Source organism: Rattus rattus, chromosome 9, assembly GCF_011064425.1.
Source record: "Rattus rattus isolate New Zealand chromosome 9, Rrattus_CSIRO_v1, whole genome shotgun sequence".
Taxonomy (NCBI): Eukaryota; Metazoa; Chordata; class Mammalia; order Rodentia; family Muridae; genus Rattus; species Rattus rattus.
This window is the reverse complement of record NC_046162.1, coordinates 73802948-73817814: the sequence shown is the minus strand read 5'-3', so window position 1 is coordinate 73817814 and position 14867 is coordinate 73802948. Positions and strand designations below refer to the sequence as shown.

The 14867-nt window shown below is 47.8% G+C and overlaps 1 protein-coding gene across 7 annotated transcripts in view; it reads left to right on the top strand.

Annotated features, from left to right (window-relative positions):
- Positions 1 to 1942, top strand: part of Tlk2 (tousled like kinase 2) — a 93391-nt gene extending 91449 nt beyond the window's left edge. For all 7 annotated transcript variants that reach the window (XM_032914370.1, XM_032914373.1, XM_032914369.1 and 4 more), the window contains one exon: positions 860 to 1942. In XM_032914370.1, the coding sequence (XP_032770261.1) occupies positions 860 to 1033 (174 nt within the window). In that variant the 3' untranslated portion in view covers positions 1034 to 1942. The remainder of the gene's footprint in view (positions 1 to 859) is intronic.
- The last annotated feature ends 12925 nt before the right edge of the window (positions 1943 to 14867 follow it).

The window sequence follows — 14867 nt, the reverse complement described above, 5'->3', positions numbered from 1 at the left end:
TTTTCTGTTAATTTTAGGTTCATAACAAAATAGAACATGAAGAGCATAGTCTCTCCCTGCTCCACAACCTCCCTTGTCAACATGCCTTCATCATGATAGGACATGTTACTGACAAGCCTGCCACACACCATTATCGGCTTACTCTGAAGAATAGACTGTATAAATGTAATGTTTTACACTTAAAAACTGACCCCTGGGGTTGAGGCTATAACTGAGTTGGTAGAGTGCTTGCCTGGTGTGCACAAAGCCGGTCTTGCATCCCTAGCACTGTATTAACCAAAAGTGGTTGGGTGCATGTGTGTAATCCCTGCATTCCAGAGATGGAGACCGGACGACCATTGTTCCGGGTCATCCTTGGCTACATTTTGAATTTGAGACCTGCCTAGGATACATGAGAGCATGTTTGAAGAAAAAAAAAGTTGGGGTTGGGGATTTAGCTCAGTTGTAGAGCGCTTGCCTAGCAAGCACAAGGCCCTGGGTTTGGTCCCCAGCTCCGGAAAAAAGAAAAGGAAAAAAAAAAGTTGGTTAATTTAAATAAATTGCATTATTAAATTCAAATATGTTGAACTCTCTGGTCAGAAGCACAGGGAAATGGAAAAGGTCTAAAGGTCTGTATGGTTAGAGTGGCCTAAGAAGTGAGGCTGCATTGCCTTCTACATGGGTGGGAGGGAAAGGTCCGTCGTGTCTCAGCAAACCCAGTGCTGGGCGGCCCTGTCTCTTCTGCTCTGCCTGATGGGGGAAGGCGAGAAACCTGTTTTCTTGAGGGAGCATTTGCTGTATTCTAGCAGTGGTTTCGGTGCCCCTGGTTCCCACTTCGGTACCAACCAGGATCATCTTTTCTCTGAAACTTCCTTTCCAGGCGTTTATCAGGCGATGTTTGGCCTATCGAAAGGAAGACCGCATTGATGTGCAGCAGCTGGCCTGTGACCCCTACTTGTTGCCTCACATCCGAAAGTCAGTCTCCACAAGTAGTCCTGCAGGAGCTGCCATTGCATCAACCTCGGGGGCATCCAATAACAGTTCTTCGAATTGAGACCAACTCCCAAGGCCACTAACTGTTCAGCACACGAAGTGGACACATGGCATTCAGCAGTGGGTTTGGAACATAGTGAATCCGAATGGATCTCATGAAACCTGTACCAGGTGCTTTTATTTTCTTGCTTTTTTTCCCATCCATAGAGCATGACAGCATCGATTCTCATTGAGGAGAAGCCTTGGGCAGCTCTGGCCAGGCCTCATAGGAAAAGGCCCCTCCCGAGGTTCCAGCGTCAACGGTCACCATGGGTGGCTGCTCTGAGTGAGGAAAAAAATTAAAAAGAAAAAACTGGTTCCATGTACTGTGAACTTGAAAACATGCAGACTCAGGGGGTTCCCTGACGCAGTGCTTCAGATGAAGAATGTGGACTTGAAAATACAGACTGGGCTAGTCCAGTGTCTATATTTAAACTTGCTCTTTTCTTTTAATAAAGTTTAGGTAACATCTCCTAAAAAGCTGGTAGCACAAGGCTTGACTGGGGATGGCATTTGACTTCGGAGGACAAAGTTGCTACTGCCATTAAAGGCACTAGAGTTAGTGTGCTAGCCCCGAGTAAGCTCAGTCTCTAAAACGTGCAGCTCCCTCGCCCCTTCTTATTTTTAAAGAATACATTTGGTCATAAAGTGAAACCCGTATTAGCGAGTACGTGGCAATGTTCATTCCGGTCAGATGCAGCTTTCTCCTCCATCTGGGCTCCGCTTGTGAATGCTTCTCTCACCTCAGTAGGGAGAAACGGGGTTCTGAGATGCGTGGGTTTTGCCATCGGACAAAGAATGAGGTTAGAAGACCGCAGTTTGGAGTCTCTAGGTTTTCAGATATTTCTTCACAATTTGAACACTTGACGGTTGTCCCTTTTAATTTATTTGAAGTGCTATTTTTTTAAATAAAGGTTCATCTGTCCATGCAGTCCTCCTGGATTCTCTGACTATGTATAGTAACTATGGATACTGCTTCTAGAGGCAGACAGAAGTCTCCCAGGGCAGCTAGCGCCTACCCACAGCCTTCTTGCTAACCGTGCTATTAAACTTGATCAACACAGGAGCTTTTCCCTCTGTTAGACCTCTTGGAGAAAAACCTCTCTCAGGCATTTGAATTATGGTGAATATGCTCATGTGTGTGTGTGTGTGTGTGTGTGTGTGTGTGTGTGTGTGTGTGTGTGTGTGTGTGTGTGTGTGTGTGTGTGTGTGTCTGAGCATGTACCCTCTTCTAACTCACTTAGGTTCATCAAGTGGATTTTTTTTTTTTTTAAATCTCAAGGTATATAAGTATTTTGGCTTGGGTTGGGGATTTAAATCCCCCGCTTTTTTTTTTTTTTAAATCAGTGGTATTTTGGCTTGGGTTTTTAGCCTAGGAGGAAGCGCAAGGCCCTGGGTTGGGTCCCCAGCTCCGAAAAAAAAAAAAAACCAAAAACAAACAAACAAACAAACAAACAAAAAAGTATTTTGGCTTTTCTTCCCCTCCCCAGCCCCCACTCCCAACTTGCCTTATTTCTGAGATGTGTGATCTACTGAAGATGGAGCTGAAATGGGAGCTGTGCACAGGCCCTGGAAACAACAGATCACTGCAGGAGAGAGTTGGAGGCCAGGGCCTGAACATGTGGTAGCCAGCTTGGAATGTTACTGACATGTGGTTAGAGAGCCAGCCAGAAATACTTAAAGATGTAGAGATCAGAGCAGGGGCGGGAGTCAGGAAGGCCAGAGCTCTTAAGCGGTTCATGACTCTAGTGCTCTGTGCATGAGAAAAGTACCACTGAGGACACCTTTTCTAAGACCCATGTGCATTTAGTAGTCTGGCCCCACTTTGGTATCAAGTGATCTTAAAGAAAAGCAGAGCATTCCAAAACAAAGGAATTTGCAGGTAGGTCTTGTCACATGATGTTCTGAGGAGAGAAAACTCTTGAGACTTTGGTGAAATATGTATTTTGTGTGTACCTCTCCACTGCTTCAATGCTAGGACTGGAGCCAAGACCCTACATATGCCAGGCAAGTGCAGCTCTAGCCTGAGCCTGCACTCCCACCCCAGTCACTCTGCAGGTAGTAAAGCAGAGCGCAGGTCAATTTCCGTGGTGATAGGATGTGTCCACAGGCACAGAGAGGGCGAAGTAAAAGCCATGTTAAAGTAGCTCAGAGGAACTAAGTGTGTACCCTGTCCTCATCTAGTGACTCAGTTTGGAAAAAGATGCCGTGACTTTAGGCCTTCCTTCCCTCACTTTTAGCCCCATTTCCTATGTTCTTAGGAGTGTGTGGCAGGCCTTTTCTCCCTTTATCCTAAGGAAGGGCACCCTCCCTTCTTGTGTGATTCAGTCTGAATCCTGCGTGGCCTGGCTAGAATCTGGGCACGGCATCTTTCCACTGCTGGAGAAGCCCCAGAGAACATACACTGACCTCTTTTCCTCTTTGAAGGAGCCAATAAAATCACGGAGTGAGTGTCTCTGGCGTCAGATATCTGAGCTTCACTTTCTCCAAGCTCTAGTCCCTAACTGCCACAATGTTGACTTACTCTATCCAATGCCCCCAGCATTCTTTAACATTGAGATATGACTGTCATCTACAAATACGCTAGACTGAATTCATGACTGTCCTAGGACACATGGCCCATGGTTGAACTCTCCTGTAATACAGTGACCAAAAAAAGATACTAATTTATAATTAAACTTATCCAGACTGTTTTGGCCTTTTCCAGCATTGGATGTAGGGCAGAACATACATGTAAGATAAATTATAAGAAATTAGGGTGATGAGATGGCTTAGTAAGTAAAGGAACTTGCTGACAAGCCTGATTACCTAAATTTAATCCCCGTGATCCCAGAAAACTAACGCGTACAAATTGTCCTCTGACCTCCACATACCTGCCTTGCTACTACCATTACCCACACATACATACATACATACATACATACATACATACATACATACATACATACATACATAAATGTAGTTTTAAAGAAATTCATTCCCAGCCTCTTGGTTTGGTTCAGGTTCATTCTCCAGCCTCACAAGGACCCTCTCTTTATCAGGGGGATATTGGAAACGGATCTTGGTAGCTGTTAGTGTCCCCATGAAACAGTCAGCATAGCAAACAAAGGTCTAGTTATGGGGGCCCAAGGGGGAGGACTTATGCTGTGAAGCTGCTCATACCTCACTGCTGTGCGCACCGGGCACACTGGCTATCTCTCTTCAGAGACGAGCCCGTTTCCTTCACTGTAGTTTGGGAAGGACAGGTTTTCTTTTCGCCGAAATTAACAGTTAAGAGCTTTGTGTTCTTAATTTAGAAAATAGTTCTCTTTAAACAGTTATTTTGTGGAGGTCTAGAGCTAGAAATGAGCACTGGGACGTCGTTCTAAGAATGTAGCATGTATAGCCAACTTGGCCACCTTTTACTTTTTCTTTCTGAGACTGCTGCTAGCCTGAGTGCTTCTAATCTTCCTCCCCTTCTTTCAGTGTTTTAGGCAGAGTCGATTAGGCTTTAAAAGTTAGGCCTGAGTTCAAATCCCACCTTTACAATCTCCAGGGGCATCTTGCACTGGGAATGTAGGTAAAGGGCCTGACACACCAGAGTGTGATGAGGAAGATTTAAGAAAGATGGCAAGACTCTGTAAGAGGACCTGATTTCGGAATCTCTGGGTTCATGGTTTGAAGTTCAGAACCTTCTTGCCATGTTGGCAGGAGATGATTTGGCCGTTCCGAGTCAGTTGGTGGTTCTCATTGTGCCTGGAAGGCAGCTTCTGGCGGAGTCTGGGAGCAGCAGCAGCATTAGGAGTTTCTTAGATAGGTACATTCTCGGGCCCCATCCCAACTACAAGACTGGAGGTAGAAGCTTAAACATCTGTTACTCCTAGGTCACTGATTCAGGTCTGTATTTGAGAGCATCGTCATGGACTATGTGACTCCCTGTCGTGGTGATGGCAGGGTCTGTGGAAAGATGAGCTGTGAGACCTCCTAGTGCTGGCGGGGCAGGTGTGAAGATGCATTAAAAAGACAGCTGTCGGGGTTGGGGATTTAGCTCAGTGATAGGGCGCTTGCCTAGGAAGCGGAAGGCCCTGGGTTCGGTCCCCAGCTCCGAAAAAAAAAGAACCAAAAAAAAAAAAAAAAGACAGCTGTCCTGAACAATTGATTGTGGAACTATTTAACAGTGTGCCCCAAGAAACTAGAGCTTCCTGGGGGAAATCTCATGCTGAGGAAGAAAAGCCACCTGAAGCTGGGGCCAGCCAGAGATGGGTCATTCACAGCAGGACCATCCCTGCATCAGGACTGCTTAACTATGCTCTCTACGTAAGCTTAAATCTATGCTGGGACTCTGAAGATGGACTCCGATGTATCCATCCCTAGAGCACTTTATCCCTGTTCTCCCTATTCACTATGTGGCTGCATCCCTTTTCACTATTTTTCAGCTCCACCACCACCCCCCCCGCCTGCCCCCCACCGATTGATTTCAAATGTTATCTCCTTTCCGGGTTTCCCCCTCTCCCGTACCCCCTCCCCCTACTTCTATGAGGATGCTCCCACTCCCACCTCAACACCCTGGCATTCCCCCTACACTGGGGAAATGAGCCTTCACAGGACCAAGGGACAATGTAGCAGACAAGGCCATCCTCTGCTACATATGTGGCTGGAGCTGTGGGTCCCTCCATGTGTACTCTTTGGTTGGTAGTTTAGTCCCTGGGAGCTCTGGGAGGTCTGGTAGGTTGTTCTTCCTATGGGGTTTCAAACCCTTTCAGCTCCTTCAGCTCCTTCAGTCCTGTCTCTAACTCCTCCACAGGGGTCCCTGTGCTCAGTCTGACAGTTAGCTGCAGGCATCCTCGTCTGAATCAGTAAGGCTGAGGCAGAGCCTCTCAGGAGACATCTATATCAGGCTCCAGCATTTCTTGGCATCCCCAATAGTGACTGGGTTCGGTGACTTTATGTGGGATAGGTCCCCAGGTGGGGCAGTCTCTGGATTCAGTCTCTGCTCCACTCTCTGTCCCTGTATTTCCTCCCTTGAGTATTTTGTTACCCCTTCTAAGAAGGACTGATGCATCCACACTTTGGTCTTCCTTCTTGAGCTTCATGTGGTCTGTGAATTGTATCTTGAGTATTCCAAGCTTTTGGGCTAATAACCACTTACCAATGAGTGCATACCAGGTGTGTTTTTGTGTGACTGGGTTACCTCACTCAGGATGATATTTTCAAGTTCCATCCATTTGCCTATGAATTTCATGAAGTCATTGTTTTTGATAGCTGAGTAGTACTCCATTGTGTAAATGTACCACATTTTCTGTATCCATTCCTCTGATGAAGGACATCTGGGTTCTTTCCAGCCTCTGTCTATTATAAATAAGGCTGCTATGAACATAGTGGAGCATGTGCCCTTGTTATATGTTGGAGCATCTTTTGGGTATATGCCCAGGAGTGGTATATCAGCTCTTTGAATTGGCAGAATCTGGCATGTTGAAGCAGCCAGAGGAAACCCAAGGCCTTGCATGCCTAGGTACTTCACTTAACTTTCTGGCTCCTTCCAAACTCACCCAACTGCAAGAGAGATGAGTTCTGTTTTATTTTTATCTTTGGGAACCAAAGTCTATCTTAAGCTTAGGGCTTCTGGACTGTTGTTAGACACTGTCATTATGTGGAGCAGCAAGACGGCCTTGACAACTACCGGCCTCGTAACAATACACTTGGGAGCCATTCTTCCCTTTGGCAAAACACTAGCTATCTTATGAGTTAATTCTTCTGGTTTCCCCCATATGTGAGGGGTCCAGGACCACAGGAGAGAGACTGCTTCAACTGGCAGTCTGATTAAGCAACTCTTCGGAGGGGTGAAGAGGGTTAAAGGGGGAGAGGCCTGGGGATTGAGGGAACCTGCCAGAGGCTGGAAAAACAGGCAGGTCTGGGGCCAGGTGGGGGCAGGGAATACAAGAGTACTTTTGTGCAGGCTGAGCCCAGCAGGGGCCCTAGACAGACTGGAGTCGGGCTGGGGGGTTGGGGGGTGGAGAAGTACTGCTCTGGGCTTGAGACCCCATGGTGAGAAGGTCAGAGAGCAGCTAGCTGTCTGGCTGACTGGCCCAGCCCCACCCATCTGGCCCTGGGTCAGGCCTCTGGGTGTGGTAGTTAAGTGTCCAGTTAGACTGTTAACTCTGGTCTGCTAGCATCAAGCTTTCTTCCCTTGGAGACTGCATAGGGGAGGAGGAGCAGGGGCCTTATAGAAGGGGCTTTAGTACTGTTGTAGGCTAGGAAAATGAAGCTCAGAGCCATTTTCTGACAAGCAGTAGATGGAGCTGTAGTAACTGGGAAGGTTAAAACTTAAACGGGTTGAAACTTTTGTACCTGGATTCACTGAGTGCTATATTTGCACAGAGGTGGGTGTAGGCAGAGATGGCACATGGGCTTACAGACAGACAGAGATGTATGTTTGTCCTAATCTCAGTCAGTCCTAATTCTGTCATGTTTTTCCCCCTCCCTCCTGGCTAGTGGTCCTCAGGAATCTACACTGACGTGCTGCCCAGACTGCCTCTGCCTCTGCAGTGCTGGGCTGGAACTTCATCAGTGTTCCCTAATATTCCGTCCTCTCAACTTCGATTTATATATTCCTCAGAGTGTGTGTGTGTGTGTGTGTGTGTGTGTGTGTGTGTGTGTGTGTGTGTGTTGTTTTTTAAACATGGGTTCTTAGGATGTAGCCCAGGCTGTTCTGAAACTTACTGTGTAGCCTAGGTTGACCTGGAACCTAGTCCTGCTTTAGCCTCCAAAGTACTAGGATTACAAAATTGCTCCACCAAACTTGTTATCTTGCATATGGATTAGGAGGTGACAGGGCCTGAGGAGGTGCCTTGGTTGGTAAAGTGCTTCGGAGGCAAACATGAGGACCTGAGTTTAGATTCCTAGCACCCATGTAGCCTAGAATCCCAGCACTTAGAAGGCAGAGATAGGTCAGTCTCTGAGTTCAAGGCCAGCTTGAGTTTTAGCTAAGCCAGGGCTAAAATAAAAGTTGGAGAGCAATTGAAGAAGATACCTGATGCTGACCTGGGTTCCGCACACAGGGTTCCATTTATGCATATACATGTGTGTATGCATGCTCACCTGAACACATAGACACACATAGATTTGGAAGACATAGTTTTTCCTGGCCCATTGCTGGAAACTGTCTGTAATGGGTAAATAGGAATGAATCTTTCTGCCTTGGTTTTTGTTGCTGTAAGTTTGATGGTGGTATGGTGAGGAAGGGGCAATGAAAAATGGGATGGCTAGTTGCTGTCTGTCACCAAAAGCTCTAGAAGACATGGTCACAGAACACACATGTGCACACACACACTTTAGTATAGCCCTTTTCCTAATACAGTGCCAGAACTGAGCGTCTTAGCCCAGTGCCAGTGCCCTATGTAAGGTTTTGCTACTGGAAGATAAGAGAGATGTGCCCTTCCAAATGAGCCAGGAGCTATGGCTCTGTGTGTCTACAGACTCTTTTGTTGTTGTTTTGGTTTGGCTTTGTTCTTTTCTTTTTGAGACAGGGTTTTTCTGTGTAGTCCTTGCTGTCCTGGAGCTCTGTAGACCAGGCTAGCCTTGAGCTGAAGAGCTCCACCTGCCTCTGCCTCCCAAATGACGGGGTCTAAGGTGTGCACCACTGCCTCCCAGCCGAAGTCTACAGACTCATTGGTTCTTACCCTGTGGTTCTTACCCCGTGGTTCTTACCCTGTGGTTCTCCCCGTCTTACCCTGTGGTTCTCTCCACGGGCTCATATACCAGATAACATGCATATCAGATTTTACATTATGATTCATAACAGTAGCAAAATTAGTTATAAAGTAGCAATGAAAATAATTTTATGGTGGGGGAGGGGTCACCACAGCATGAGGAACTGCTATAAACAGTCACACAGAAGGAAGATTGAGAAGCACTGCATTAGAGCTTCCTGCAACCTCAACAGGAGGGTTCCGTGCCCGTGTTTGGCAATGGTGAGTCAAAAATTTTTTAAGAATTATTTTATGTATATGAGTACACTGTTACTGTCTTCAGACACACAGAAGAGGGCATCAGATCCCATTACAGATGGTTGTGAGCCACCATGTGGTTGCTGGGAATTGAACTCAGGACCTCTGGAAGAGCAGTCAGTGCCGCTGAGCAGTCTCTCCAGCCCCTTCATGGGAAGTCTTAATGAGTTCTGTAGATGGAGTTGACCTGTGGATTTGTCTGTGGGGGATTGTCTTGACTGTTAGTTAAGGGAAGATGCAGACCATTGTGTTAGAGAGACAAAAAAACTGCCCAGGCTTAAAACTGGGATAAGTGACAGTAGGGCTTTGTGTGGGACTCAGGTCACCACTCTACAACTTAAAGTCAGTGCCACAGATGCCACATGGGTACATTTCTAACACCTCTGATACATCTGTGGAGAAACCTATATCTGTCAAGTGCTAGGCTCAGGAATATGAAACTCGGCTGGAGAGGTAGCTCAGTGGTTAAGAGCACTGACTGCTCTTCCAGAGGTCCTGAGTTCAATTCCCAGCAACCACATGGTGGCTCACAACCATCTGTAATGGGATCCGATGCCCTCTTTTGGTGTATCTGAAGACAGCTACAGTGTACTCATATAGATAAATAAATTTTTTTTAAATAAAGTTTTTTTTAACATTTATTTATTTATTTATTATGTATATATCATACAGCTTTCTGCCTGCATGTATGCACCTGCAGACCAGAAGAGGGCACCAGATCCCATTACGGATGGTTGTAAGCCACCATGTGGTTGCTGGGAATTGAACTCAGGACCTCTGGAAGAGCAGACAGTGCTCTTAACCACTGAGCCATCTCTCCAGCCCAGATAAATAAATTTTAAAAAAGGAAAATGAAATGAGGAATATGAAACTCCATGTTTGAGAGGTACCTCTGGGCTCTGGTGATAATCCTTGTCCTTACTTCATCTACCAAGTTGTTTAATTGTACCATAACTACACCACTGCCTGCTGGAGGAATCCAGGTGGTCCAGCCTGCCAAGCGCCTGTGAAGACCAAGGACCTTCGAGAGCATATTAGGTGTGTACTGTAGTCAGGAATTGAGTGGAGGGCCGGGGCAGCTAGGTCAGGTCCTGACTAGCAGCCTCCTTCAGATTCCTGCAATTGCCAGCAGTGCTGGTACCCTTAGTCTCAGCACTCGGGAGGCAGAGGCAGGCGGAGCTCTGAGTTCCAGGCCAGCCAGAGTCCACAGTGAGACCCAGTCTCAAAACAAAAAGCAAAGGGGCTGGAGAGATGGCTCCGCAGTTAAGAGCACTGGCTGCTCTCTCATAGAACCCAGGTTTAACTCCCAGCATCCACATAGAGACTCACAGTTGTCTATAACTTTAGTCCCAGGGTGTTGACACCCTCTTCTGCCCTCCACAGGAAACAGAACACACCTATACAGATAAACATGAAAGCAAAACACTCATACACATCAAAAATTAAAATTACCATTATTTCTTGTTTTGTTTTGTTTGAGACGGCCTCACTATGCAACCCTAGCTGTCTTGGAATTTGATTTGTAGACCAGGCTGGCCTTTAACTCACAGAGGTCTGCCTGCTTCTGCCTCCTGAGTACAGGAATTAAAGGCACATGCCACTACACTGAGCTAAAAATAAAAACCTCAAGAACAGAATGAAAAAACAAAAAGATTCATGGATGGCAACCCACCGTCTGATCATACCAACCATCTCAGCCCAGCCTACAGTGCTCAGAACTCAGTACTTAGTACTCAGTACTTAGCCTGCATGCATTTGCATCCAGTAGACTCCTGGGAAACAGAAAGAACTCCCCAGGTGCCCAGTCTACTATGGCTTGCTGCTACACTGGAGGCTGGGGAAGGGCTAGCCAGCCTCTTCAGGCTGGAGTGGAGACTGGGCCAGCTGGACACAGCCACTTGGCTCCTCTTGGTCTAGGCTCCACCAAAGGCTGAGAGCGGATTGGGGCAGTTGAGTATTTTGAACTTTCTTTTTACCTCTTCTGGGCCCCTGTTGGAGGGACTGGGCCCAGCCTTGTTAGGACAGGATCTCATTCTAACACAAGCTGACTTGGAACTCACTGTAGTCCAGGTCTCTTGCCAGTATCTTCCAAGCATGAACCAGAAGAAAGGAGAGAAATTCTAGGTAGAGTACACTGTACTCCAGGTTGGGGAGGCCTTGGAGAACAGCCAGGGTGACACATACCAGCTGGGTGACAGAAAGTTCTGGAGATTCTGTCCCACCTAACTGGTTGTTCCTCAGCTCATGTCTTTGTCTCCTCAGGAGAACCCCCACCCCTCTCTGAACTCCATTATCAGCATGTGTCTGACCTAGGCAGAGTTAACAGCAAGGATGTCTGAGAAGCAAGGCATTTTGAATCCTGTGGCAGCCTGGGCTCCCAGTCCCGAGTCTGTCTGCTCTGAACTTACTCTGAGGCCCTGCTGACAGCTGGCAACATTCCTGTGGCTTCTCTAAGGCGTTTGTGTCCCACACTCCTGGTAGTCAAAGTCTGGACTCCGAGATTGGGGAAGAAACTCTGTCCTCTTCCATCCTGGAAGGGACTGCAGCCGTCTCTTAGTTTCTGGGAGCTAAAAGGCAGGTTGAGAGTCAAAAGAGCAGTTTGCACTAACAGACTTCAAGCTGAACCTGGGAGAGACAGACAGGGAGTCCTTCCAGGGAAAGGGGAAGGACCTAGGGACAGCTGACAGAATTCTCAGGTGTCCATGATGGGGTAGGTTAGCCAAGAGATGACAAGTGCCAAAGTGCTCCCCCAAGTACTTGCCAGTAATGGGATAGGGAAGCGATGGTCCTTTAGGTGAATGATAAATCCTCTAGAACTGCACAGCCTGGAGCCCAGTGTAGAAATTTGAAGCTGTCTCCAGCATAGCTTTTTTCCCTTTAGCCCAGTCCCTCTGGGACCCTCTCTGTGCTGGGGAAGAGGTGCCCTGCCTGAGGGGAGCCACTGGGGAGACTGCGTGGTGAGAACTAGGAAGAGGTAGAAAGGGCAAGGGCCAGTGTCGACTGGACTAGACTCTAGCATGGGAAGGGTATGGAGTGGGACAGTCTCGACTGGACTATAGCATGGGAAGGGTATGGAGTGGGACAGTGTCGACTGGACTAGACTCTAGCATGGGAAGGGTATGGAGTGGGACAGTCTCGACTGGACTAGACTCTAGCATGGGAAGGGTATGGAGTGGGACAGTGCCTCTTTGGGCTCACATCTCCTCTCTAGCTGTTTCAAGCAAGAGCCAGCCAAGTGTCACACCTCCTCCTGACCATCCAGTTACATCCCCAGTGTCTCCTGTCCCCCTTTCTGAAGCTTTGCTGTAGGTCTGGCCTGCTAGGTGGTCCTGCTCGCTGCATCACCGACCGAAGAGAAGGCAAACAACCGTTAAGTACAGTGGGTAAAGGCATCAATATGTGTATCTGAGTCCTGAGACAGAGAGGGGGCGGCAACTGTTAAGGACTTGTAACTAAGTGAATGGGGGAGCCGAGACTCAACTTACCCACCCCTGGGCATCTGCACCGACCTCTGCTGGTCTGTGTATGTGCATTTACTAGCCAACTGCACAGGGCATGAAGACACTTGGGATGTGGTTACACTTTGGGATTCTGTTTTTTTGTACATAGTTCAACCTGGAAAGGTTCAGTGACAAGGGGAGGCTGTATGTTCCTCTCAGGGCACACAGTGTCTCAATCATGATTAGTCAGCCCTGACAGATCTCATGGGTACTGAGGAGGAAACAAAGCAGGCAGCGTGAAGGGTCATGGAGTAAGGGAGACCCCTTGATGTCCAAACAACAAAGACCAATAAAGAGAATGTTCTATTTCCGGAATAGATTGAGTACTGTGCCGTCCCTGAATGTAATTGTTTAAGTTTTAATACTAGTGGGAATCATGGCCCCACTTACAAGTCTCTATGAACTGAGAAGGAGTGGAAGTAACTGCCAAAGGTCACCAAGAGGATGAGTGAAGGAACCTGATTCGTCCTGTACTCCAGAGTGTGGGTTCCTTCCACGGGATTGCTCTCCCTCCAAGCACACTGTGGCTGAATGAGTCCACATTTGAAGAAGAGCTGATTCTCCGTTCCCATTTCACTGTAGCAAGAAGTATCTTAGCACAAGTCCAGACCTGGTCAGAGACCCCACTGAGTGCCAAGCGTCCAGCCAGGTGCCTGGCATGTAACAGGCTGTCAGTTAGGAACTGTCCCACCACTAGATGGTGAGTAGGCCTCGGGTACAGGCCCTGGCCCTCTGTCATAAGAATGCAAAAGTACAGAAGCTGGGTACCTCAAGTCTCAGCCTTCATGATATCCCTGCACCCCTGATAGTTCCGTTGACAGCTGAGCCACGGGGTCCTTTGTTTTCTGTGTATGTGCATGTGCTATGGCATGCATGTGGAGGTCAGAGGACAATCACCTTCCATATTTAAGACAGAGCCTTGTTTGCTACTGTATGTGCCAGGCTGTGTGGCCTTCGAGCTTCTTTACCTCCTATCTTGCTGTAGAAGCATAGGGAGACAACCTCTATTTTGAGACAAGGTTTCACATAATAGTCCAGGTGACCTGAAACTCACTATAAAGTCCAGGATGACCTTGAACGCTAGGCAGACCTCCTGCCTCAGTTTCCCAAGTGCTGGAATTACAGCCATGTACCACAACAGCCTCCGAGGGCCTTTTTTCGATGAAGGACTGGGCCAGAAGTCACTGCAGAGTTGTCCAGTTTTGTCCCAGCTCTCTGCCCAAGATCTAAGCCATGGTAGTTATGGACAGGGGCCTGGGCAGATACAGCCAGTAGGTAGCACATAGTAAACAGCCCTGACTAGAACAGGCTTGAGGGCCTTGAACAAGACTCTGTTAGCATTTCATACTAACCTCCCCAACCCCCGCCCCCAGCAGCAAGCTCTTCTCAGCTTTGAATGTGGCAAAAAGTTTCTTTTTCCCGTCAAATGAAACTCACAGAACTACAAGTGTGTTAGCTTGTCTGTTTTCCCAGCAGTTGGCACAGGATGATGTTTTGTGAGAGGACAGGAGAGGACTGATTGTGTAAACACACAGTGGGGCTTGTGTGGACAACTGGCTGGAGCCTTGTCACACCTGAGCGATGGCAAGGTGTTGGCTTTTGCTCTGCCAGCTGGGTAGTACCAAAACCTACCCTGGCCGGTGGAGGAGGGATCCGATTCTATTCCAGAAGCATCCTGTATTAGGCCGTTCAGGTAGGGAAGTGCAGCTCATTCTAGCTGGCAGATTCTCATAGGGGACAAGACTTGTATGGAGGGAGGCGCCAAGAGAAGGCAGCCCTAGCCTAGTCAGGTGTGTACAGGACTCTAGGATCCCAAGACGAGTCAAACCACGAAGAGAGGCTTCAAGGGGCCAGTGAAGCTGTGAACAATTTCCAGAAGCCAAAAGGCAACCCAGCCCGAGTTAGCCTTAGGGTAAGGGGCTTTGTTCACTTGGCTGACAGTCAGGGCTGTGGCTAGTGGAACCTTTCCAGGGGCCTGCAGGTGCTCTTTTGGGGGAACCTGCAATCAGTGGGCTGTATTAAGCCAAGAATCTCAGTTTGCAGAGCACAGAAGGGCCAAGGAGGAGCCTCCCTGGAGCCGATTCTTTATTGCAGACACTGAAAGATTGCCTACAGCAGGAGCCATGAAAAGTCACGTCTGTTATTTCCCAAAAAAGCCCGCAGTGGCCAGTGCAGGAAACAATAAAACTTACATTACAGCTTTACAGTGTTTTGATCACTTGTGATGGGAAAAGGTGAGTCTGCTTTGTGCTGTTGGACTCCAGAAGTCTCAACCCTGCTCTCCTCAGCCGGAGTTCCCAAGCATCGCTTTCGAGACTGTTTGGGAAATCAGAGGTAGGTGTCGGCTGCCCTCCAAAATCCAGATTCTCGG